At 45.8% G+C, this 25,027-nt stretch overlaps 1 protein-coding gene across 1 annotated transcript; it reads right to left on the bottom strand.

The window, feature by feature from the left end:
* PTGES (prostaglandin E synthase) lies at nucleotides 1-25,027 on the bottom strand. Its single transcript, XM_028715635.2, has 4 exons — nucleotides 24,796-25,027; nucleotides 19,142-19,284; nucleotides 10,703-10,785; nucleotides 1-541 (listed from the first exon to the last, which is right to left on the bottom strand). The coding sequence occupies exons 1-4, from the start codon at nucleotides 25,010-25,012 to the stop codon at nucleotides 292-294; spliced, it is 693 nt and encodes a 230-aa protein (XP_028571468.2). The 5' UTR covers nucleotides 25,013-25,027; the 3' UTR covers nucleotides 1-291.

Consider the following 25,027-nt stretch of genomic DNA (forward strand, 5'->3'; position numbering starts at 1 on the left):
TATTCTTTACTGCAATAAGTGTTTTTATTTATCATTTTGTGGACCTGAACCTCTGCACCACATGCCCATCAGCAACAGAAAGGTGCCTCCCCTCCTAGGAGAGATCGCCAAGCAAACTGTCCAGTCTGAAGATGACATGACTGAGAGTCCATCCAGGCAAAGAGATGCAGTGGTTGAGGTTGAAATGCACATCACCAGACCACAGCAAGGAAAAGGAAGAGCTTTATCCACCTCTTACAAACAAAGCCACTTGTCCATCTCGTTTCTCACCCCTTTCAAGTCTCAGAGCAATCACCAGGACTTGATGGCTGCAAAGAGGATCTGTAGGGCCATAGAGACGCAGGGAAGTTGGGCCACGCTGTAGGCCACTGAGCGCGTGGGAGCCCTGAGTTTCAGAAGGTAGGCCAAGGTGTGGACAATCCGGCCAAAGAAGAAGATCAAGAAGTGGATCCGGGCCACAGTCGGGTTGGGGTCCAGAAGGGAGTAGATCGCACCGAGGAAGAGAAAGGGGTAAATGTTCTCCATGTCGTTGAGATGAGCCCTGCAAAAAAAAAAAAAAAAAGGGGGGGGGGAGAACCCAGATAATCATTTAGGTATTTTAGATTAGGAAAGGTTCAGAAAACGGCAACCAAAATTATCCAGAGTGGAGGATAGAGATATTCCCCTATGTGGGAAGATCACAGCATTTGGGGGCTTTTTAGTTTAGAGAAAAGGTGCATAAGAGGAGAAATAAGTTTATATAATGGGACGCGGGTGGTGCTGTGGGTTAAACCACAGAGCCTAGGACTTGCCGATCAAAAGGTCAGCAGTTCGAATCCCCATGACTGGGTGAGCTCCCGCTGCTCGGTCCCTGCTTCTGTCAACCTAGCAGTTTGAAAGCACATCAAAGTACAAGTAGATAAATAGGTACCGCTCCGGTGGGAAGGTAAATGGCGTTTCCGTGCGCTGCTCTGGTTTGCCAGAAGCAGCTTAGTCATGCTGGCCACATGACCCAGAAGCTGTACTCCAGCTCCCTCGGGCAGTAAAGCGAGATGAGCGCCGCAACCCCAGAGTTGGTCACGACTGGACCTAATGGTCAGGGGTCCCTTTACCTTTACCTTAAGTTTATATAATTAGGCATGGCATGGAGAAAGTTCTTGTAACCAGAACTTGTGGAGATCCCATGAAGCTGAATGTTGTAAGATCCATGGCAGATAAAAGAAGGGACTTATTCATGCAGTGGATAGTTGAACTTGTTCCTGCAGGAGGCTATGATAGTCACCAACTTGAATGACTTTAAAAGAGGATATCGGACAAATTCATGAAGGCTGTCACTGGCTCCTAGCCACAGTTACTATACTCTGCCTCCATAGAGGCAGTCATGCTTCTGAATTCCAGTTGCTGGAAGCTATAGGAGGGCAGAGTTGCTCTTGTGCTTGAATCCTGCTTGTGGGCTGCCCACTGGGGCACCTGGCTGGCCAATGTGGGAACAAGATGCTGGGTTAGGTGGTCATCTATTGGCCTGATTCAGCAGGATTTATCACTACCCGAAGGAGTCTCAAAGCGGCTAACAACCTCCTTTCCCTTCCTCCCCCACAACAAACACTCTGTGAGGTGAGTGGGGCTGAGAGACTTCAGAGAAGTGTGACTGGCCCAAAGTCACCCAGCAGCTGCAGGTGGAGGAGCGGGGAAGCGAACCCGGTTCACCAGATTACGAGTCCACTGCTCTTAACCATTACACCAAACTGCCTCTCTTTTCAAAGCAAACAGACCTGTTTGATGGATTTCATTGACGTCTAGAATGCAGATATCAATTGGATTACGTGTCTATTTGTACAAACATGGGCACAATTTGGGGGAGAGACACTGAAAATTGTACAGAATCCTTATTTTAGTGGAAGTAGGTATACAATGTGTACAACTGAAGTGCAAAGTTATCAAGCATTTTAAAAAGGTTGCACTCACTTTTTAAAAAGTGTAGGGGGTGGGGAAGGAAACATCTCATTGTGTCAACATGGGGGGCTGCCTTAAATTAAATCAGACCATTGGTACATCTAGCTCAGTATTATGTACATTGACAGGCAGTAGCTCTCAAGGGTTCCAGGTAAGGAGTCTTTCCCAGCCTTACCTGGAGATGCTGGGGACTGAACACAGGACCTCTTGGGTACAATGAAGTTATTCTGTCACTGAGCTATGGCCACAGAAGAAGCCTGAAAACTTCTTTTTAAAATGTTTGGAAAATTCCCAAGCCTTGGTCAGGAAAGGGGAATAGTGGTTAGTAACATCACTATTCCCAGCCAATTGGTGCTGTGCGCCACCAGTTTTTGCTGGAGACTAAACTGGCCCCTCTCCTTTCCCACCTCAATCTTGAAGAGATGTTTGCCCATCTAGGCTTCATAACAATTGTGTTTTCAACAGCAGACACAAAACTCAGCACACATTTTACAAAACATTCAGATGTTGGGGGGGGGGGGTTGGAGGGGAGAGATTTGACACCTACCTAGATGGGCGGGGGCAGATTCCATTTCTCCCCTGACACAACCCAGAGATGTCTGCCTACTTGGTGGGTATAGGCTAAACAAGCTCTATGAACAAGGGGGAAATTCCAGCACAATCTACCTTAGGTAGGTACAGTTGAACAACATGAGGCTGGTTTTAATAGGGTTATATAACAATAAAAAAGACGCACCCAAGTGACTGTTCGGGAATAAAGCCTCTACTGGCACCACTCCCAAACCGCAACTTTCAGACATGAATGGCTTTCCTTTTCACCCCAGAGGAAGGTCACCAGCTCAGACCTTGCCTCAACTGAGTCAGCTTTCAAATCTCCTTCAGTCACTCATTATCAGATTCCAAAAGCTTTGTAGACTATCTTACAACTTGTAAGGTAGTCCACAAAGCTTTTGGAATCTGATAATAAATGCTCTGGGGCTTGGCATGATCTTCAATCGCCTAGAACAGGCATCCTCAACCTTTGCCCCTCCAGATGTTTTGGACTACAATTCCCATCATCCCTGACCACTGGTCCTGTTAGCTAGGGAACATGGGAGTTGTAAGCCAAACATCTGGAGGGCCGCAGGTTTGGGGATGCCTGGCCTAGAAGGCAGAAGTGGGGGAGCATGGACAGAAGAAGCAATGTATCTGAATTCCAGTTGCTGGAAATTGCAAGTGGGGAGAGTGATGCTATTGCACTTGGGTCCTGTTTGTGGGCTTTGCTTTGGCACACCTGGCTGGCTTTTCTTGTTTTCCTATGCTCATACTAAGTCCCAACAATGAAAACATGAAATCACAGAAGACAAGACTTTCAGGACTATTAGCTGCAATGGCTACGTTCTCCCTCCACTGTCAGAGGCAGAATGCATCTGAACCCCAGTTAGCCAGGAATCACAAGTAGGAAGAGTTTCTGGTGCACTCTGGTCCTGCTTGTGGGCTTCTCATAATGTGCATCTGGTTGGCCACTGTGGGAAAAGGATGCTGGGCTGGATGGACCAATGACTTGATCCAGCAGGGCTCACCTTATGATGTTACATGTGATGTCTTCTGATTGGCAGGTGGACATGGATTGAGGCAAATGGCCTTGTAGGCCACTATTGGCCCACGGGCAGGAGGTCTGCATTAAGGGAAATACATTCAGAAACACACCCAGCAGGGTTCAGTTTATGTCTTTACGTTCTCCCTCCACTGTTGGAGGCAATATGCCTCTGAATGCCAGTTCCTGGGAATCACAAGTGGGGAGAGTTGCTGTCTCACTTAGGTCCTGCTTATGGGCTCTACCCAGAAGCAAGTGAGGATTTAAAAAGAAATAAATTGATTCAGTGCTACAAACAGACGAGAGTCAATTTCCCCAAGCTTTTTTTTTTTTTTTTTTGGGTGGTGGTGAGGAGAGTAGCAAAATCTGTCGCACGAATAATTATGCTGCATCCCATTTTAGCACTGCCTCAGTAGATGTTTCTCCTCAAACCCATCCACCCAAACCTCCTGTCTCCATTGAGACCATGGAGTGGGGTTTAAGAACGTTAAGGACATGGCTGCTGGATCAGGCCAATAGCCCGTCTAGGTCCAGCATCCTGTTCTCACAGTGGCTGACCAGAGGCTCCAGTGGGAAACCAGGAAGAAGAACCTGGGCACAACAGCACTCTCCCCTCCTGTGGCTTCCAGCTACTGGGATTCAGATGCATTGCTTTCAGTTACATTCCACAGGAGCCATTTGACAGCCAGCAACGTGGATGACTTTAAAACAGTTAACTATGAGGGACTTTCTTTTATCTGCCCTGAATCTTCCAACATTCAGCTTCCTTGGATATCTATGAGTTCTCATGTGATGAGAGAAGGAGAATTTTTCCTCTCTCTGGTCACTTCCTCCACTCCAGCCATTATTTCATAAACTTATATCGTGTCACCTCTTACTCGCATTTTATGTCAGCTGAAAATCCCTGGATGCTGCAAGCTTTCCTCACAGACGAGTTGCTCAACCCCTTGATCATTTTGGTGGCCCCTTTCTGAACCTTTTCCAACCCTGCAATATCCTTGTTGGGGGTGAGGGTGAACAGAACTGCACACAGCACACAGCTTGTGGTCATTTGCAGCGGCAAAAATCTCAGGGAAAGCAGGCAACGGAACCCAAGCCTTCGCAGCTGGCTCCAATCACCGTGTCCTCATTAAGGCGAGATGTACGCACATGGATGGGATCGTTGCCATGGCAATGGCGTGGTTGCACCATTTCCTGGCTCCTCGGGCCCCCCCTTTCTCTCCCTCCCCTTTCTGCATTTATGTATGCACACACCTTGGCCACAACCCAGGGCTGCTAATGGGATTATGCATAAACAAGTCATGCCACAAGCCATAACACCTCAATGGAACCATTTCCTGCCTTCAAGGGTCGGTGCAGATTAAGGGCCAAGTCTGGGGCTGTAGTGGGGGCGGAAGATGGTGGGGTCTAGAACGTTTATTTTAAAAGTCAACAACAGCAAAATAACTTTTGATGTCTTGGCTTGGGTTGTAGGGTGCAAGTTTCAGGAAGCACACAGCCCCCTGGGGACAAAATCTATAATGAAATGGACCAACGGAATTAAAGGAAAACAGTCGCTAAAAACTCTCCCTGGGTCACCAAGGAGGTCGTTTCCATCTTGGCTGACAAGGAAGGAATGCAAGACACATTATGAATGTCCAGGAACCATAAGAAACTGCCTTATATGGAGTCCGGCTTTGGCCCATCAAGCTCAGTAGTGTCTACACTGGCTGGCAGGGGCTCTCCAGGGTTTTGGCAGGGAGTCTTTCCCCCCAGCGCCTCCTGAAGATGCTACTGGGGTTTGAACCTGGGAGTTCCTGTGTGCAAAGCAAGTGCTCCATCACAGAGTCCTTTAAAAATGAAGTAAGAATGAGCCCAGTTTTCATGGTTCTGAAAAGGGAGCTAGATTAAACAAGAACATATGACACTGCCTTCTACAGAGTCAGACCATTGGTCCCTCTAGTTCAGTACAGTCTACCCAGACAAGCAGTGGCTCTCCAAAAGCTGCTCTGCCCCCCCCCCCGCTTCAAGGAAGGAGAACTCAGTCAATTCCACCTTCTCTCGGTTTCTCTTTTTCCCAGTCCTAAGTGCTGCCCTCCACATTCCCACCTCATTTTGTACGTACATTCTTTTCCTTCTTTTTAAGTCCTCAGCAATGGAGTGTGAATTTCTCCTAATAATAATATTATTACATGCAATTTTTGGGCAATACTTGCTGTCTATAAACCATACTTCTGCCATATTTATAGTTTCCCTTGATTCAACTCATTTTAGCACAATTTACCTTTGTATGTGCATTGTTTAAATTCACACTATTTGGCTGGAGAATTGGCATTGCAAAAACTTGAGAAGTGTACATTTAAAGGACAGACAATCCTGCAATTGTATAGTGGTACCTCGGGTTAAGAACTTAATTCGTTCTGGAGGTCCTTTCTTAACCTGAAACTGTTCTTAACCTGAAGCACCACTTTAGCTAATGGGGCCTCCCGCTGCCGCCGCACCGCCGGAGCACGATTTCTGTTCTCATCCTGAAGCAAAGTTCTTAACCCGAAGTACTATTTCTGGGCTAGCGGAGTCTGTAACCTGAAGCCCCTGTAACCTGAAGTGTCTGTAACCTGAAGCGTATGTAACCCGAGGTACCACTGTAATAGGTTTTAAATGGTCTTAATTCTGAATCTTAATGTGTTGTAACCTTCACTGGGACCTGCTGGTGAATGGCAGGTAACAAATTAATATCACTGAAGAGTCTTAGAGGTTAGATGGCCAATGTCAGGGATTCTTTAGCTGTGATTACTGCATCACAAGGGGTTAGACTAGATGGCCCTCCGGGTCCCTTCCAGCTCTTCAGTTCTATGATTCTATAGTGTTTAAGAAGACTGACAAGCTAGAAGGTGTGCAGAGGAGGGCAGCCAAGATGCTCAAGGGTCTGGAAGCCTCACGTGGAACTCTTGTTCAGCCATGGAACAGATTCCCTGAAGGTAGTGGGCTCTCCTTCATTGGAGGTTTTGAAGCAGAGTTTGAATGGCTATCTGTCAGGGGTTATTTAGGCATGGTTTCTGCATTGCAGGGGGTTGGACTAGATGATCCTTGGGGTCCTTTCCAATTCTACAATTCTTTAATTCTGTAGTGTTTCAGACGGTGAAAATTTGGTAGAGCTGCCGTTTCATGCAAACTGAATCTAATTTCTTTCCCCATCCCTAAAGAGGGTGAAGGGTCTTTTTTTTGGGGGGGGGTAGGGGGGTTATTTGCAATTACATGCTACCCTCCTGAAAGGATGAACCCCTGCCCACTCCTTAGAAGTCTGATTGCCTAGAGCATGTCGTATCCTGCCAATTATGGAAGTGAAAGGCCCCATCAAATCCTTTGCTTACATTCCAAAGCCAGCTCTCATTCTCAAAGCAAACAGTGAGAGTTGTAAATATCACCAGACCCGAAACACTTTTCCTGCGCTTCCTATGCCACAAAACACCCTCTCCTCTTCATGACCATAGGTTCAATAGCTCTGGGGAGGAACCTTTACCAGCTTTTAAAAATAAATAAATCAGCCACTCCTCACTTGGTCAGAGCTTTTCCTTCCCCTCTCCATGACAGATGAGGCTCACCCCACAATGAAAGGGAAAGCCAGCACTCTATAGCAGAAAGATCTCCATTGATGTCAGCCAGCTGACACAACTCTTGACAGCCTGTTCCTGGCAGCAGGGAGTATTTAAGGTGCACTTAATCCTCCTCAACACAGAGAGAAATCAATTAACAGTGCTAGGCAGCTGCTACAGTTGTCAAAAGTGCCCACAGGTGATATACCTAGGTGACTCAAAGCTGCTGCTTATTTTTGGTGCCTGGATTGACAGCTGCCTAGGCTGGCCAAAAAAATTTCAGTGTGGCTAGGAGCGCATTGGAACACTGGGTGAAGAGACCCAGTGCTTCCCAGCTCCACGATCCAGTGACTCGCCTAGTTCCAGCACCCTGTTCTCCTGGTGGCCAACCAGATGCCCCAATGGAAAGCCCACAAGCAACTCCTCCCCAGTTTTGTTCCCCAGCAACCTGGCATTCAGAGGCAGGTAGCATATGGCCATCACAGCTAGTAGCCACCAATAGCTGTGTCCTCCATGAGTGGGTCCATTACCCTTAAAAAAAAAATGTGTTGATGGACATCACTACTGTCTTGTGGCTGCAAATGTCATAGTTTAATTAAGGGGGCAGAATTTATATGGAGCCATCGAGGCTTCTTGTTCTCTGTTGGGCTTCTTAGGGTGGGGAGTTTGCAAGTGTATAAGGCTGTAGGATTGGAAACCCACAACTCTATTAGCCTTTGCATCTATGACCAGCTGCTCCTCCCTCTCCCAAATCTGCTTTTGCACCATTTCCCTCTCTTAGCTATGCCCTCCCTACCCAGTCAACTCTGCTTCACCTCTTTTCCTTTACAAAAGAAACAAAACAAAACAGGACTTCACGCTTTTCTTTGGAAGGAACGCAGGTGCTTGAAGCAAGCCAGTCACATGTTCTCAAGGGGATTTCAGGGCCAGCTGAACACCAGCGGCACTTAAGATTCCTGTTCAGACTAGTCCTGCAGCAGTGCATTTAGATTCAGAGGTCTGGATACTGAACCATCACACTACGAGGGCTGCAAGTGTCAAGCGCTTTGAGTCTGTTGTGTGGGGTGGGGTGGGCAAAGAGGGTCCTTCAGGCCGCTTTCATCTGTGTGTCAAAAACATAAGAAGAGTCTTCTGCATCAGGCCACTGGCCCATCTAGTCCAGCATCCTGTTCTCACAGTGGCCAACTGGAAAGCAGCAAGCAGGATCCGAGCCCAAGAGCCCTCTCCCCTTCCCCTGTGGTTTCCAGCAACTGGTATTCAGAAGCATTAGAGCATAGCCCTCTTGGTTAGTAGCCCTCCATAGCCCTTTCCTCCATGCATTTGTCCAATCCTCTTTTAAAAACATCCAAGTTGATGGTCATCACTGCCTCCTGCAGAAGGGAGTTTCATAATTTACCTCTGTGCTGTAATTTTCATCTGTCCTGGGTCTTCCAACATTCAGCTTCACTGTAAGCCCACAGAGTGGTGGTGTTACGAGAGAGGGGAGGGGGGATTTTCTCTCTCCACTTTTTCCAGGCCGTACATAATTCCATAAACTTCTATCATGTTGCCTCTTACTTGCCTTTTCTCCAAACTTAAGTCCCAGGCGCTGTCTATGGATTAAGACACTTGAGACCCACCTCACAGCGGTACCTCGGGTTACATATGCTTCAGGTTACATACGCTTCAGGTTACAGACTCCACTAACCCAGAAATAGTCCTTCAGGTTAAGAACTTTGCTTCAGGATGAGAACAGAAATTGTGCTCCGGCGGCACGGCAGCAGCAGGAGGCCCCATTAGCTAAAGTGGTACCTCAGGTTAAGAACAGTTTCAGCTTAAGAACGGACCTCCAGAACAAATTAAGTTCTTAACCCGAGGTACCACTGTATTTATATCTGTGATTTTATATTGTTTTACACTCCTTTATAATACTGTGTTTAAATTATGATAGCCTGCTGTGGGACCACCTTAGGGTGATGGGCGAGATAAAAGTAAAATAATTCAATGTTTAAGTTTGAGAGGTCAAGCCCAAATGGAATGTCTGTTTACCACCTGCTGTTATTGTATTATAACCTATAAAACCAATCCGGAGACAGGAGTCAAAGGGCAAAACAGTAGAAACCAAAGCCACCGTGGTGCAGTGGTTACAGTGTCAGACTAAGACCTGGGAGACCAGGGTTCGAATCCCCACTTGACCTGGAAGCTCACTGGGTGTTATCTTGGACAGTGCACTGCCTCTCTTAACCTAACCTACCTTACAGGGTTGTTGTGGGGATTAAATGAGGAGGGAGAGACCCACGTATGCCACTTTGAGATCCTCGGAGAAAAAAGGTAGGATATAAATGGCAATAAATAAAATAAAATAAATAAATCTGGCCAAAAACGGTTTGAAAAATAGTCCAAAATATTATCTCAGTTTGCATCTTTCTTTCTTTCTTTCTTTCTTTCTTTCTTTCTTTCTTTCTTTCTTTCTTTGGCTCCAAAAGCGCCAGATAACCTCTGTCTAAATATAGGTAGTTGTATCCAATGCTTGTCTTACTCAGAGTAAACCCACTTAAGTTAATGGGCACAACTAACTTAAGTCCACAAATTTCAGCAGGTACTACTCTGAGCAGAACCAACGCACAAGTTCTGTACGTTGAAACAATGCATAGTTTTAGCCTTACCATTATATGTTTTATCCTCCCTTCACCCTAAGACTGCGTCACTGGTGCTGGTACAGTTGTGTTTTTCATGGTAATTAGTTGTTGTTTTAAAAAAGAACAAGAATGTTTTGTTTTTCTTTTTTTTTAAAAAAAAAACAACTGCTACCAAACTGGATGGGAACCCTGCTGATCAACCTCAAGTAGATTAGTAGAGGAATTAACCATACCCTCCTTGAGGCAACAACTAATGAAGCCTTTCTGGGAGGAATGAGAGGTGCAATTTCTGAGAAGTGCAAGCGTTTTTTTAATTGGGCATTACGTACTAAAGATTTGTTCCTGCCTTCGGCCAATTTAATTTGCTGGTTTCCGCACTGAAAAAGAACACTAGTTCTGTTCCACTTGCGTCTTTCCCTGGTCAAGCCAAGCAGCAAATTGTTTCTTTGGCATTCTTTGTATGTTTGTAAATAGATAGATTCTGTAGATATAGATACAGATACTGTATATAAAAATTTCTGTGCTTAAGGGAAACTGAGATGTGATCTGTTGCATCTAGGGAAGAATTCTAAACTTTAAATGTCACTAGATGTGACTAAATGTTTAGCTGGAACTTCCTGCATTGCAGGAGGTTGGACCAGAGACCCTTTGGCCCCCTCCCAATGCTAAAATTCTACAATTTTATTATACTATGATTCTATGACTTTCACCTCCATCCCCACTCAGGATGCACGAATCTGTCCATTTTGCCCCCCCCCCCCAATTTCCCCAAACTTCTCCACAACTCTGGAGTGGCCTGTGAAGTTACCAACAATATGTCCTCAGTGATGCTAGGGGCGGCCAATCACATGGGAAGAGGGAAGGAACAACACAAAGCAGCTTCAAAATCTACATCACTGGTTAGCCATGGAAAGCAGAGCCAGCAATTGACTGGCTGAAGTGCAAGGGAAAGATGGCCTCCTAATGGTGCAAAGAGGAGTTTTGTTTTTATTTTTAAGACTCACCTGCGGCATCGCTCCACATCAGGGTCTTCCCTGTGGTATTGCAACCCTCCGTGCCTCAGAGCATCCTCCGGATTGGCAAATGCCTGGAGGAAAACAAGGATCAATTAGTTCACGGCAGGTTCATAATAAGAACTTTCTCCCTGCATCTCCCCATATTGTAAGCAGTTTTGCTAAAAGCACAATTGCTGACAGAAGCGAGGCACTTTTGGCATATCACGCTTGTGCCAAGGTCAAGGTGTTACTATCAGTATATAAAGCCCTTAACAACTTGGGGCCAGTTCACCTGCAAGATTACCTTACCCCAAATCCATCCACTCAGCCGCTTTGATCTAAGGAACTAGCCCTGTTACAGGTACCACGTCATACCTGTCTTTAAACTTTGGAACTCCCTGCCTATTGATGTCAGGCCTCCACCTTTTCTGTACTTGTTTTGGTTTCTGCACTTAGAGTTGGTCTCTAAGTACTAAGGTGCTACTGGACAATTTTGTAATTAATTTAATTATTTTTATTTATGTTGACTGCATCAGACCAACACCTACCTGAATCTGTACTTGTTTTGTTTAGAGAAACCATCGAAAGCTGATGCAAATTTCAACCTGCTTTTGGTTTATTGTTATTTTAACTTTTCAAAAGTCTTAACTTAATTTTTCTTATTGCTTTGTCTATTTTGTAAATACCTTCAAGGTTACTGTGTTTTGTTTTACAACCAAGCAGGATATACATTTTAGGAAATAAATAAATACATTTTCCGATGGAGGAGCCATCAAGAGTGAAGCCTACCTGTTAGAATAATCTCTGGCTACACTGAGCCTTTCCCCAAGGCGAGCAAGGTTCTCTTTTACTTTGCTATTTCCTCCATACACACTGGCCACAGACCACATACTTCCTGGAGCAACAAAAGCCCTTTGGGCAGATCCTGTCTTTGGGCAGGAGTTGGGGTGGCCTGGGTAGCCATTGGCACAAAGGAGGGTTGCTGGATCTGCAAAAACTCTCAAGGTTCACGCAGGAGAAAAGGGTCCCTGAACAAGCCATCCAGGAACTCATGTCACAAATTGTGGGGAGGGGCCACAGCTCAGTGACAGAGCATCTGCACTGCATGCAGAAGGTCCTAGGTTCAATCCCAAGTGGCATCTCCAGGTAGGGCTGGGAGAGACACCTGATACCCCAGACAGTTGCTGCCAGCCAGTGTAGACAATACTGAGCTAGATGGAACATGTTTGACTTGGCATAAGGCATCTCCCTAGGCTCTTGTTTAATCTAGCCCTTTATTCACAGCCGCATGAACTAGAATTTTGCTTCATTGCCTAAGGAATCCTGGGAACTGCTAAGGGTGTTGAGAGGAAATATGATAGCCACCTTCAAGTGTCTGAATGGCTGTCCCACGAAAGATGGAGCAAGCTTGTTTTCTCCCATTCTGGCGGGTAGGATCCAAACCAATGGCTTCAAATTGCAAGAAAGAGATTCCGACTAAACATCAAGAAGAATTTTCTGGCAGTAAGAGCTGCTTGACAGTGGAACAGACCCCCACGAGAGGTGGGGACTCCCCTTCCTTGGATGTTTTTAAGCAGAGGTTGGGTGGCCACCTGTCATGGATGCTCTAGTTGAGTTTTCTGCATTGCAGGGGCTTCGATTAGATGACCTTTGGTGTCTCTTCTGACACTACAATTCCATGAGTTGTCAGGACATCTCCATTTCCCCACAGAGCTACAACTATCAAAGTTCCCTGGGAAGAGAGATTGATGCAGAAATCCTGGGAGGGGAAATAGAGGTCTCCTAACAACTGGGTTAAACCACAGAGCCTAGGACTTGCCGATCAGAAGGTCGGCAATTTGAATCCCCGCGACGGGGTGCGCTCCCGTTGCTCAGTCCCTGCTTCTGCCAACCCAGCAGTTCGAAAGCATGTCAAAGTGAAAGTAGATAAATAGGTAGTGCAAGTGGATAAATAGGTACCGCTCTGGGGGGAAGGTAAACGGCATTTCCATGCGCTACTCTGGTTCACCAGAAGCGGCTTAGTCATGCTGGCCACATGACCCAGAAGCTGTACGCCGGCTCCCTCGGCCAATAAAGCGAGATGAGCGCCGCAACCCCAGAGTCGGTCACGACTGGACTTAATGGTCAGGGGTCCCTTTACCTTTAACAACTTTTAGGACCCTTAAAAAACTGCAGTTCCCAGGTTTTTTTTGGGGGGGGACACCATGGCTGTTTAACATAATATGATACTGCTTTAAATGAATTGTGTAGATGAGGCTCCGACAAACCCATACATTTAAAACATGACTTCTCCACTCCCAAAGAATCCCTGAAGCTGCTGTTTGTTCAGGGTGCCAATACATAGTCTTTACCTAGCATTTGGTAGCTTCCTGTGTTTACTAAGGAAAACCTACAAGGCCATGAGGACTAGTTTCTTGCGTGCCAAACCACAATTTGGCAATCTGCCTTGTAACCTATTCGCAGGATTTTATGCGAATGAACTCAGCTCCAGAACATCTGACAAAGATGACTGCAACTTCACACTTGAGGCATGAAAGTGCCAAGTTCTGGCCCCTCCCAGGAGCAGCCTCGGGTCATAAGTGTCCTCTCAGCTCTAAAACATTCAAATTAATTACCAGCTTCCTTGAGGAAGTGGTGGAGACTGTGGAATGCTTACACTTGAAGCAAACTAGTCCCAGCAGAACCCCTTCAGGGAGTGCAGAAGCACTGATTGGCATTGCCCTCTGCAGATCGCACAACTTCTGATTGCAGGGATGGGGGAGAGAAGAGAAGGCAGGCTGGTGCACGAATGCTCCCCGCATGGAAAGGCAATCTCCATGCAACAGGGAGAGGCTGGGGCAGAACCTCTCCCCCCCACCCCCCACCCCAATATCCCAGTTTGCCAAGTGTGCAGAATTTTTTTTATATGGGAAGTATTGATTCATTCTTTTAATTTATGCTAGACTGAATGTATAAACATGTTTTTTGCTTCAAATATTGTAAGATACTTTGAGTCGCCATGGCAAAAAAGTGGACCAATAAATTTAATTAATAATTATAATTGGAACCACAAGGAATGGGTGAATATGCCATAGTTGGTTTCTCGAGTTTTCTCCTTTTCCCTGTCTTAAACTCACTTCTTCACATTTCCACATCAGCTTGCAATTTATTTATTTACTTTTAAAAGCCCCGATGTTAAAAACCCAGCATTTTAATATGAATTCCTCCAACACACACACACATTTCTTCATGAAACTTTGTCAATCTCATTATTCTTTTCTGCAAATATATTTATATCCCCCCCCCAAATATGATACATTTCTGCACATTATTTTGTGAACATATGCATTTTTTTGCACGTTTCCCCCAGATGTGGGCATTTTCAGGCCGATTACCTGGCTGGGAAACTGCAAAAATGCAGAGATGTGCAGATTTCAAAGGATTGATGCGTTTTGGTTCCCATACTGTTTGTAAAGCACACATTAGGTAGATTTGCCTTTTAAATGCAAACAGAATTGAAATTTCCCTCCATCCCTACTCTGAACCTGCTACCGCCCCATGCATGTTGAAGTAGCATATTTCCGAAAAACACCGCCAGCTGGTTTTATAAATTGGCCAGATACAGTTTATGCATTCAGTGCAGCAAGAGATGGTGCCTCTGAGTTATTTTCTAGCATTCTACATGTGGGGAAAGGCTGGATTGGCTTGCAAGCTTTCTACAAGTGTGGGGCTCTGTGTGTGTGGGAGGGGGGAGCAACTAAATATGCAACTAAATATGCAATCAAAGCTTTAGCCCTCAATTCTGTTCATTCTGTAACTCAGCCTCAGAGACAGAAGATGTGAGATGTCTTCAGACTGTGCTCAAAGACGGATGTTTTAGAATAGTTTCCCCACTCCAGGAGATTATGAGCTTTACAGAGAGTGTATAATAAAAAGCGAAGACTGCTTCTTCCCATTCCAACAGGCTTTTATCAGCATTTTGGGAGATTTAGTAGAACATTCCACCCAACGTCACTGGCTGCATGGCTGTGTCTGTGCCTGGTGATTTACCACAACTGTCTCAAGTTTGTTGCACCACCTAATGCAAGGTGGCAGTCTCTTATGAATAAACCCCAGGTTGTGAAAGGAGTTCCATAAGCCATGCTCTTTAAAACATTCCAAAAGAATATTAAAGCAACCACCACCTCCAATAGGTCCACAGCTTAAACTGCAGTAAAATCCTGTTTTGGTATTCCAGTTACAGTCACCATTTTGGGTTTCTTAATTTGAAACAGTCAGGATTAGATTATTTCTGGTTGCCTTTTCATTAAAAGTTCCAGGCATTGCTTGCATCACAACTGCAGAGGTTTTGGCATTGGATCACTTCCAATTTCTTAAAAGATCCAGCACCTAATCCTGGATGTTGCAATGATCTGTTTTGAAAACGGAGAATGTACAGACCCTGTTTGGAAGCTAGCAAGTGTCCATTGGAAGCCAGCTCACTATTTTGAATACAAGCATCTCAATTCCTTTCCAAGACAAAGTTCTTTTAAAAGAATGATGACAAGGATGATTTTGAAAGCCTGGAGCTATCCAAGGCCATTGGCTAACCCTGGTTGACAATTGTCCAGATCCCCCTTCAAATCCCTGAAGGAGTTATTTTGCAACTATTTGGGATTTTTCCAAAAATGAATTATAATGTGAATTACCGATGGATAATTTGCATTACTTTTAACATTTCAGGAAAGCACTTGAAACCTGGAGGGAGTGGTCAGATATCAAACAAAGAGTCTACTGAGAATGGACCCACTGAAATTAAGAGATCTGAGTTATTAGTCATGGCCATTATCTTCAATGGGTCTACTCTAAGTAGGACTAGCATTGACCACAATCCCTGAAGTTTAAACTTCCTTTTCTCTCTGATGGGTGATGTTTTGCAGCCTGAAGGTCACATTCCCTCCAGAGCAATCTTCAGTGGGCTGCATACCTTTGGTGGGCCTGGACAGAGGGAAAAGTGGGTGCAGAGACTGACTTTCTACAGTAGCCTAAGTTCAACTCACACAACTTTCAGAGTCTTGTACTGTATATGCAAACACACACCACTCTCTTCAGCACCCACCCAAAAGCAATACAGATTTATGGTTCCCCCACAATGAATACTGTATTGTTTTGGAGCGGGTGCAATAGGAATAATAGGATAAGGAAAAGATTGTCAGGAAAGACTGGGGAATGTCACCTGCTCCTCAGATATGTCCCTGTTACCCCAAAGACTGTTGTTATGGTGGACTTCTGCCCACTCTCCACAGTGGAATTTTTGTGGGAACTCTGCCTCCTCTCCCTGGAAAACAGATCTCTCCATTTACTTGCGTAGGGAAAGGGGTGTTGGGGTGAACCTTGGTCCCCCCCAGCATAATCCACATGGGGGAGGCAATAGTTTTTAATCCCTCCACTGAATCATTAGGTGGAAAATAGTTCATTATGATTAAAATCTAGAGCTGTTCATCAAACAGTTTTCTGCTTCGCTACTCCTATTTTGGTTGAGCTCAGTTAGCTTTTCCTAGTTAGCTTGGTTTTGTTATACTGAAAACTAAAATTCAGACATCGCATAAAAATGGAACATTTGCTTTATCCCCCAGCTCTGCGAAACAACTTGGGACCTTGGGGAGGCACCATGCCTGGTTAATGGCTTGATCCAACTTTGACACACAGAAACCTCCACAAAATCCCCCTATTTGCTTTGTAATTTGGGAAGTGGGCAGTTGGCCACGAACCCTCTCCCCCAACACACAGTGCAGGTTTGGGCACCATCTGAAGTGGGTCCAAAAAGAGATTAACTGTGTTCTGGTTTGTTTTATTGCATCCTAGACAACCACCTATAACTGCAGAACACAGCAGTCAAGTTTTCTTTTCCAAATAACAAGAAGTGAAAGCTAGATTTCCAAGAAGTACTTGAGAAGGCATTCCTTCCCTTTAGGGAACAGGAAAGAAACTACAGCTTTTTTAAAAAAAAGAGAAAACAAACTCATTATTTTTAACATCACTCAAACTTCCACTAAGCAGAAGTCCCGCTAAGAACATCAGAAGTATGGACTGGATCAGGCTAGTAGCCCGTCTAGCCAGCCACCTGCTCTCTCAGTGGCCAAAAAGATGTGCATTATGGGAAACCTACAAGCAGGACCAGAGCACAAGGGCACTCTCCCCTTCTGTGGTTTCCAGCAACTGAGATATAGAGAGACATACTGCAGCGCAAGGCAGCAGCAACAATTCTAGGCTGAATCAAGTCTAGTACAGTGGTACCTCTGGTTGCGAACGGGATCCGTTCCGGAGGCCCATTCGCAATATGAAATAACGCAAACCGCAGCGGCACTTCTGCGCATGCGTGGTTGCGACTTGCCACTTCTGTGCATGTGCGTGGCATCCTTTTGCGCTTCTGCGCATGCGCGAGCGGCGAAACCAGGAAGTAAACCTTTCCAGTACTTCCAGGTCGCTGCGGGACATAACTTGAAATAACGTAACATGAAGCAAACATAACATGAGGTATGACTGTATCCAGATCAAGGAAAGTAATAGTACTGCTCTATTCTGCCTTGATCAGCTCCCCTGCTCCCACTGGAATCTTGCGCCCAGTTCTGGGCAACACAATTTCAGAATGATATTGACAAGCTGGGAGATGAGGCAGAGGAGAGCGACCAAGATGATAAAATGTCTGGAAACTAAGCCTTACAAGGAACATTGAGGAAGTTGGGTATGTTTAACTTGGAGAAGAGAAGACTGAGAGGTGACCCAAAAGCTATCTTCAAATACAGTGGTACCTCGTGTTACGTACTTAATCCATTGTGGAGGTCCGTTTGTAACAGGAAACTGCTTGTAACACGAGGCGCGCTTTCGCTAATGGCGCCTCCCACTGCTGCCGCACCACCGGAGCGCGACTTCCGCTCACATCCCGGGGGAAAAGGTCACAAGGGGCACCTACTTCCGGGTTAGAGGAATGCGTAACCCGCAGCATTCGTAAGGGGGACGGTACATAACACGAGGTACCACTGCATCTGAAAGGCTGCCACATGGGAAATGGTTGAAGCTTGTTTTCTGATGCTGCAGAGGGCAGGACCTGAACCAATGGATACAAATGATGAGAAAGGCGATTCCAACTAAACATTAGGTAGAACTTTCTGATAGCAAGAGCCATTTGAGGGTGGAACAGACTCCCCCTGGGAAGGCGGTGAACAATCCTCCATTGGATGTTTTTAAACAGAGATTGGATAGCTGTCTGTCAAGGGTTTCTTTGGCTACGAGTTCTGCATTGCTGGGTGTTGGACTAGATGACCCATGGGGAGTCCCCACGGTTCTATGATCCTATGATCTGTGCACAGGATAGTATATAAGTGGTTATTCACAATCCTGCTTTCAACATTGCAAAAGTTTCAGGGTGGCCAGACTGCTTCGTCCCCAGTCAATGCTATATAACTCAAGAGTGCCCCTCCAAACTGCTGGGCAAGCATAGCAAAATAACTAATAAGGTGGAATGATGTATAGACAGTCATTTCCCTCCTGCAAATTTCCTTTGTTAGTGTTATCATTACTACAACTGTAAAGGCAATTGAAATCCTCCTTCTTGGGGTGGGGTGGGGAAGAATGCACACCATAGATGCTGTCTACCGAACTGGCTGAAGGAGTTAACTTTGCACAGCAATCAGAAGAATGATCACCCATTTAAGATTTGGAAGAGCTTTCAGCAATGTTTTTCTTCAGGCTGCTCACCACTACTCCGCCTTGGTCATCATTCTAAGGGGGCTGATTTAGCTCTGCATAAAGTTGTCATGTGAACACAAAAACACATTCTGATTGTGTGGCTTCTACACTATTGGCAATCCTGCTCCAATGGAACAAAAATCAGATTGAAAACAAGAGACCTGGTTCTAAATTAGTTACAGGAGTGTCAACTTCACCATATATTGGCAAATTAGTCACTTAAAATGCCTGCTACTAGATCCTTGACTAATTTTGAATCTACTGAACTGAATCAAGGACACAGAAGCAAAACACGGGTCTCTGTTATTTATGAAGAGCTCCAGGTGCTCACCATTGGTCCCTTGGTGGGCCTTAAAAGTTACTGGAACAAGGATTTAAATATTCAAATAGAAGAATCTGAAAGATGGGTTAGCTTTTTTTTTATTTTAACACCTCAAAACCCCCCATCAAATTCCGATTGGGAAGTCTCTCATAAAAATTCCACAACCTTTCTGGTTTCCCTTTTTCTTTTTTGCAAAGTGTGTTCAAAGCCCAGTTTGGGGGGAAATGTAAACAGATGCAAGGCAGAGAAAGCTAAACAGTGGCATCTATTAAATGCATGAAATGAGATCACAACTTGCTGCAAAATACCAAAAAGTTAAAGAGAACCATTTTCAAAAGCCACATGGAGGGTACAAACTCCTTCTACAATCACACAAGTGCCATTATTATTATTTTTTTTAAAAAGAATGACTTGCCTACCTTTTTGCGAAGCCTCACTTGCCCTGTTATGACGGCTACAGCATACATCTTTATGACCAAAAGGGTGCCAAAGAATATGAAAGACACGAAGGCTTCATTCTCCATCATTTTCTGCATGGGAAGCGAAGAATCGATGCTGTTTCCTGAGAGAGTGGGGTGGGGTGGAGAGAGAAACAGACAGAGAGACAGAGATCTGGAGCTCGTTTTTCCTTCTGAGGTCTGAAAACTAGTGCCAGATTATATCATGTAAGAAAGGGGTTGGATCAACATTAATCACCAGATCTACTCTTTGGATGGAGCCTCTACCAGTCAGCATTGCAACATGCAACCCTTTGGATTTATATTCAGAAGTTCCATTATTTATTTGTTGTTGCTGCTGCTGTTGCTCCCCACCCTTCACCATCAGGTGAATTTAAAATTCAGTATTACAAACTGTTTAAAACAAGTTACAATCACAGGAAGGGGGTGGGTCCTGAAAACCTATATTCCAGATGCAATGGCTATAAGCCAGGATAATTATGCTCTGCTTCCACGATCAGAGGCAGGAATGCTTATGAATAGCAGTTGCTATTCATAACACAGGAGCCGAGTTAGGGCTATTGTGCTCTGATCCTGCCTGCAGGTTTCCCATTGGGGGATCTCACTGGCTGCTGTGAGAACTGGATGCTGGACTAGATGGGCCATTGGCCTGAGCTTGTAAGGCTGCTCATATGGAAGTCTATTGTGATAGCAGAACCTCCATGCTCAAAGACAGTCTACCTTTGCATACCAGATAATGGGGAACAACAGGTCTTGCTTGGGGACATCCCATAATGGGCATTTGGTTGGTCACTATGAGGACAGGATGCTGGACTCGATGGGCCATGGGCTTGATCCAGCAGGGCTCTTCTCATGTTCTTAGGTGTCCAAGGTTAGGGTAAAGAGGGGTGTCTTTGACATATGATGGACACTGTCCAATGAAGATGTCAGATGCACCTCTGTGGGGACGAAGTTCCACAACTTAGGTGCTGCCACAAATAAGTTCCTCTCTGGGGCTGCCAGCATCCTGAATGCCTCAGGGCAGTAGAACTACCAAGATGACCCCCTCTGCTGATCTTAACACCCAAGAGGGTGGTGGTGGAGGAGGAGAACTCTCAGATCTTTGCTGCCCAAGTTGTTGAGGGCTTTAAACACAAATGTGAACATCTTGAATCGGGCCCAGAAATAGACTGGCAATCAGGAAAAGAGAGCAGAGAATCACTGCTTAAGGCAGGCACCCCCAAACTCGGCCCTCCAGATGTTTTGGGACTACAATTCCAGTCATCCCTGACCACTGGTCCTGTTAGCCAGGGATGATGGGAGTTGTAGTCCCAAAACATCTGGAGGGCTGAGTTTGGAGATGCCAGGCTTAAGGCAAACAAACCACACAGGTTTAAGATTAACCACCACCTCCTTTAAGTGTCAGGGGTTGGGCAAGATTTAGAGGCATGGCAGTTCTATAGCATACAGGCCTTACAAGTGTCCCTTTTCCAGGGTAATCCCAGATTTACAGAAGCCATCCCGGTTTCTGATTTGATCCCAGAATGTCCCGCTTTTCGTTAGGATGTCCCTATGTTCATTGGAGAAATGTTGGAGGGTATGGAGTTATCTGACCCTCCCAGCTATCCCTGTATAGGGAAGGTTTTTATTTTTAAAAATGTTTAATGTTTTATTATGTTTTTATATATGTTGAAAGCCTCCCCGAGTGACAACCCAGTCAGATAAGTGGAATATAAATAGTAATTCCCCCCCCCCTTATTTTTATGGAATAGGACTTTCCTATTTTCATCAGAGAAATGTTGGAGGGGAGGAGCATGTTGCTTGCAAACAGCGATTCTCTTAAGAACGTTGTGGTTTTTTGAGAAACTCCAGGTTAATCACCGAGACTCGTGAAATTCTGGCTAGACCATGGTTGCAGACATGCCAGTCACCTTTCTCTGAAATCTGTAACTGCAATGGCAATGGAGGGCATTGCACAATTACATCATGCCCACAGAGAGAGCAACATCAGGTTAGCATTCCCAAGATGTGCCTTCAAACAGAGCTAAGGAACATTTAGACCTCAAGAAGTGGGTGGTACTCCATGCTCCCCGTCCCTTTTCTAAGAAGGAGCACCCCCTCCCCTTCATGCAAGAGATGCTCCTGATTTAAAAAAGGCATTGCCTCATGGGGGGTGGGTGGGTTGGGGCAGGGAATGCCTCTCCTAAGGTGGCCCACCACATATTCATTGGAACCCAATTCCCATCAGCCCCAGCCACCATGGCAAACAGTCCAGGAATGATGGGAGTTTGAGTCCAAAGACACCTGGAGAGTCACAGCTTATCCTGTCCTGCCTGAAAATCCTCTGGAATGCATTGGGGTTTCGTGGCTGCAGTTAGGGGGCTCTTTAACAAGACAGGGCTTGTCATGGAACAACTTGCAAAGGATTCCCAGAAAACCAGCCAACACAGAAGTTCCTTAAATAAATCTGCATATAAGGTGTGGAGAGCCTCTGGCCCAAAATACGTTTCTGGACTGCAACTCCCATCAGCCCCAGCAGGCATGGGTCCCCACACCAGTGGCAGACCTTGGGGTCTCAAATTTCAGTCAGCAGTACAGCTGACACCTGGCCTACAGGGACAGCCAGAAGCTCACCAGGATGTCAGGCAATAGTACTGTATCTCCTAAGCCTGGCTTCTTCTGCATGTAAAACACATTATCTGCCACTGAGCTATGACCCTTCCCATGAAAATAAGATTCTAGTCTTCATAACAGTGGCACCCCCAGAGTCTCTCGCCACTCAGAGATCTGGAGCAGGCTACAATGTGATTTTATGGGAAAGGGCCATAGCTCTGTGGTAGAGTATCTGCCTCGCATGCAGAAAGTCCATGATTCAGTCCCCGGCCTTGCCAGGTAGTTCCAGGAATGCTCCCTGCCTGAAATCCCAGACAGCTGCTGCCAGTCAGTGTAGACAATACTGAGCTAGATGAACCCAGCCATCTGACTCAGCTTCCTGTGCTGATTCAGCTTTTTATTCAGAACAACAGGGACTAGAATTTTACTTTATTTTTTTAGGGGGAAGTGCACAGCTCTGCGTTACTTTATTACTTTATTTTATTTTTTTAAGGGGAAGTGCACAGCTCTGCGTTAGAGCACCTGCCTTACTTGCAGAATGCCCCTGCTTCAGTCCCCTGTGGCATCTCCAGGTAGGGCTGGGAAACATTTTGCCCCATCAACTTCTGTCAGCCAGCACCAGACAGCCTCCTTGATTACAACCAATCAGAGAGCCACTCTATTAAGTAGTGGGTGGACATAGCAGATGACACAGAGCTTTCTTCAAGTAGTTCATAGAATCATAGAGTTGGAAGAGACCACAAGGGCCATCGAGTCCAACCCCCTGCCAAGCAGGAAACACCATCAGAGCACTCCTGACATATGGTTGTCAAGCCTCTACTTAAAGACCTCCAAAGAAGGAGACTCCACCACACTCCTTGGCAGCAAATCCCACTGTCGAACAGCTCTTACTGTCAGGAAGTTCTTCCTAATGTTTAGGTGGAATCTTCTTTCTTGTAGTTTGGATCCATTGCTCCGTGTCCGCTTCTCTGGAGCAGCAGAAAACAACCTTTCTCCCTCCTCTATGTGACATCCTTTTATATATTTGAACATGGCTATCATATCACCCCTTAACCTCCTCTTCTCCAGGCTAAACATGCGCAGCTCCCTTAGCTGTTCCTCATAAGGCATCGTTTCCAGTTCTTTATAAGTACAGTGGTACCTCGGGTTACATACGCTTCAGGTTACATACGCTTCAGGTTACAGACTCCGCTAACCCAGAAACAGTGCTTCAGGTTAAGAACTTTGCTTCAGGATGAGAACAGAAATCGCATGGCGGCGGCAGCAGGAGGCCCCATTAGCTAAAGTGGTGCTTCAGGTTAAGAACAGTTTCAGGTTAAGTACGGACCTCCAGAACGCATTAAGTACTTAACCCGAGGTACCACTGTAAGCTGGAACTGAACTGAACAGCAAACAGCTCAGCTGGCCTGCTTTTATAGGCAAGCCGCCTGTCAACATTCTAACAACAAAAGCCCAGGGTTTCCTGCCTAAATTAACTTACGTGGACCTGAATTAAAACTATGTACAGTGGTACCTCTGGATGCGAACTGGATCCATTCCGGAGCTCTGTTTGCATCCTGAGCAGAACGCACCCCGCGTCTGCATGTGCGTTGGTCACGATTTGCCGCTTCTGCGCATGCGCGTGATGTCATTTAGAGCATCTGCACATGCGTCAGCAGCAAAACCCGGAAGTAACCCGTTCCGTTACATCAGGGTCGCCGCAGAACACAACTTGAAAACGCTCACCCTGAAGCGTATTTAACCCGAGGTATGAGTGTACTCAATACCCCTGGTGGCTAGGGTGAGAACTTCAATACATAACACGCTCTCCCTGTCATTGTCTCTGACTCTTCTTACTAGCCTGCTTTCCAGTCTACTGGTCCTGATGGGCACCAAGAGAGCCTCAGAGAACCCCATAGGGCCCAAGTACCACAAACCTCACTTTGTGCAAGAACCCAGCAGGCAATACAATCCTGACATGTTCTGCCATATAGTCAGCCGATCCCAAAAGGAAATGGCCCATAAGGAAGGGGGGGGGGGATATGGATGGAGGGAAAGAAATAGACAAGCTTTGATGTTGGTGGAAGGGTGGCAGCCAACAGCTGAGAGAGCTCCTGCCCCTTTAACAGATATGCAGAGGAAAACCTTACAGCAAGTGTGGCTTTCCACCTACTGAAAAAAAAGTCCTCTTCTGCCCAGGTGTTAAAGGGGCAGGAGTGCTCTCTGCTTTTCACACCTGGCCAGTTTCCTTGATTGCATGCATGGACACCCCACTTGTTCCTCCAAGGAGCTCAAGGTGGCATCCATGGTCCTCCTCATTTAATGCCCACACCAACCCTGCCAGGTATTGTAAAAAGTCATTTGAAGGGCAAGGTCCAAGTTTGGGGTGTGTGCTCTTTGGTGAGAGAACCCCGGCAGAGGTTTAACATGGCCAAGCATGCAGCAAAGAAAAGTGTGGAAACATAAGCTGTAAAACCTTTAACACATGCCTTTAACGTATCCCACTTGCCGAGCACAGATTGACCACATGTTTAGTCCTTTCCCTTCACTCAGACAAAGAGATGGAAGAGGCAAGCAACAGCAGCAGGTGGTTCCAGAGGGAAACAGAGCAACATCTAACTAGCCCAGGGAACTTGGCAGTTGCTCAACAATGGAAAGCTCCACTGCCAGCCCCAGACTGAACTTCCAGAGGCCCCAAGGTATAAACTAAAACGCTGAAGCTTTACAATTCACACACCCATAAAGAACAATTTCTCTCTCTAAAAGAGAGAGGAGTCAGAAAATAGGGGGTGGCCCCTGGTCAACAAAAGGCAGTTATAAAACAGGGGGTGGGGGTGTTTGCAAGATTTGCAGCATTTTGGAAAACACTGCCTTGCTTCCGGCTTGGAATGGAATGCTAATTTGTTTTGCAAATGAATTCCTGATGTGACATTCTGGAGCAGAGAAAGCATCCCTCATGCTTGGCTCCCAGACAAAAGTTGCATTCCAAGACTGAGGGGTGGGGGGTGGGGGAGCAAGTGGATCCCTGCCAATAACACACTTACCACTAGAATGGATTGAGAGTAGGAGCGACAGCAACTTTCCTATAAGAAGAACCACATCCCTGATTACTTCAGGATAAACACAGCTCAGCCATTCAGCAAAGGACTCCTCCAGCTGCTCTGATAGCAGGCTCTGATATAGGGGTGGGAAGCTGTCACGTGTACCTCTTCTCGAGCCAAACAGAAGAAGAGGGAGGGGCACCACTGAGATACTTGTCATGCAAAGTTCCTATTT

The sequence above is a fragment of the Podarcis muralis genome, chromosome Z (genome assembly GCF_964188315.1).
Source record: "Podarcis muralis chromosome Z, rPodMur119.hap1.1, whole genome shotgun sequence".
NCBI lineage: Eukaryota > Metazoa > Chordata > Lepidosauria > Squamata > Lacertidae > Podarcis > Podarcis muralis.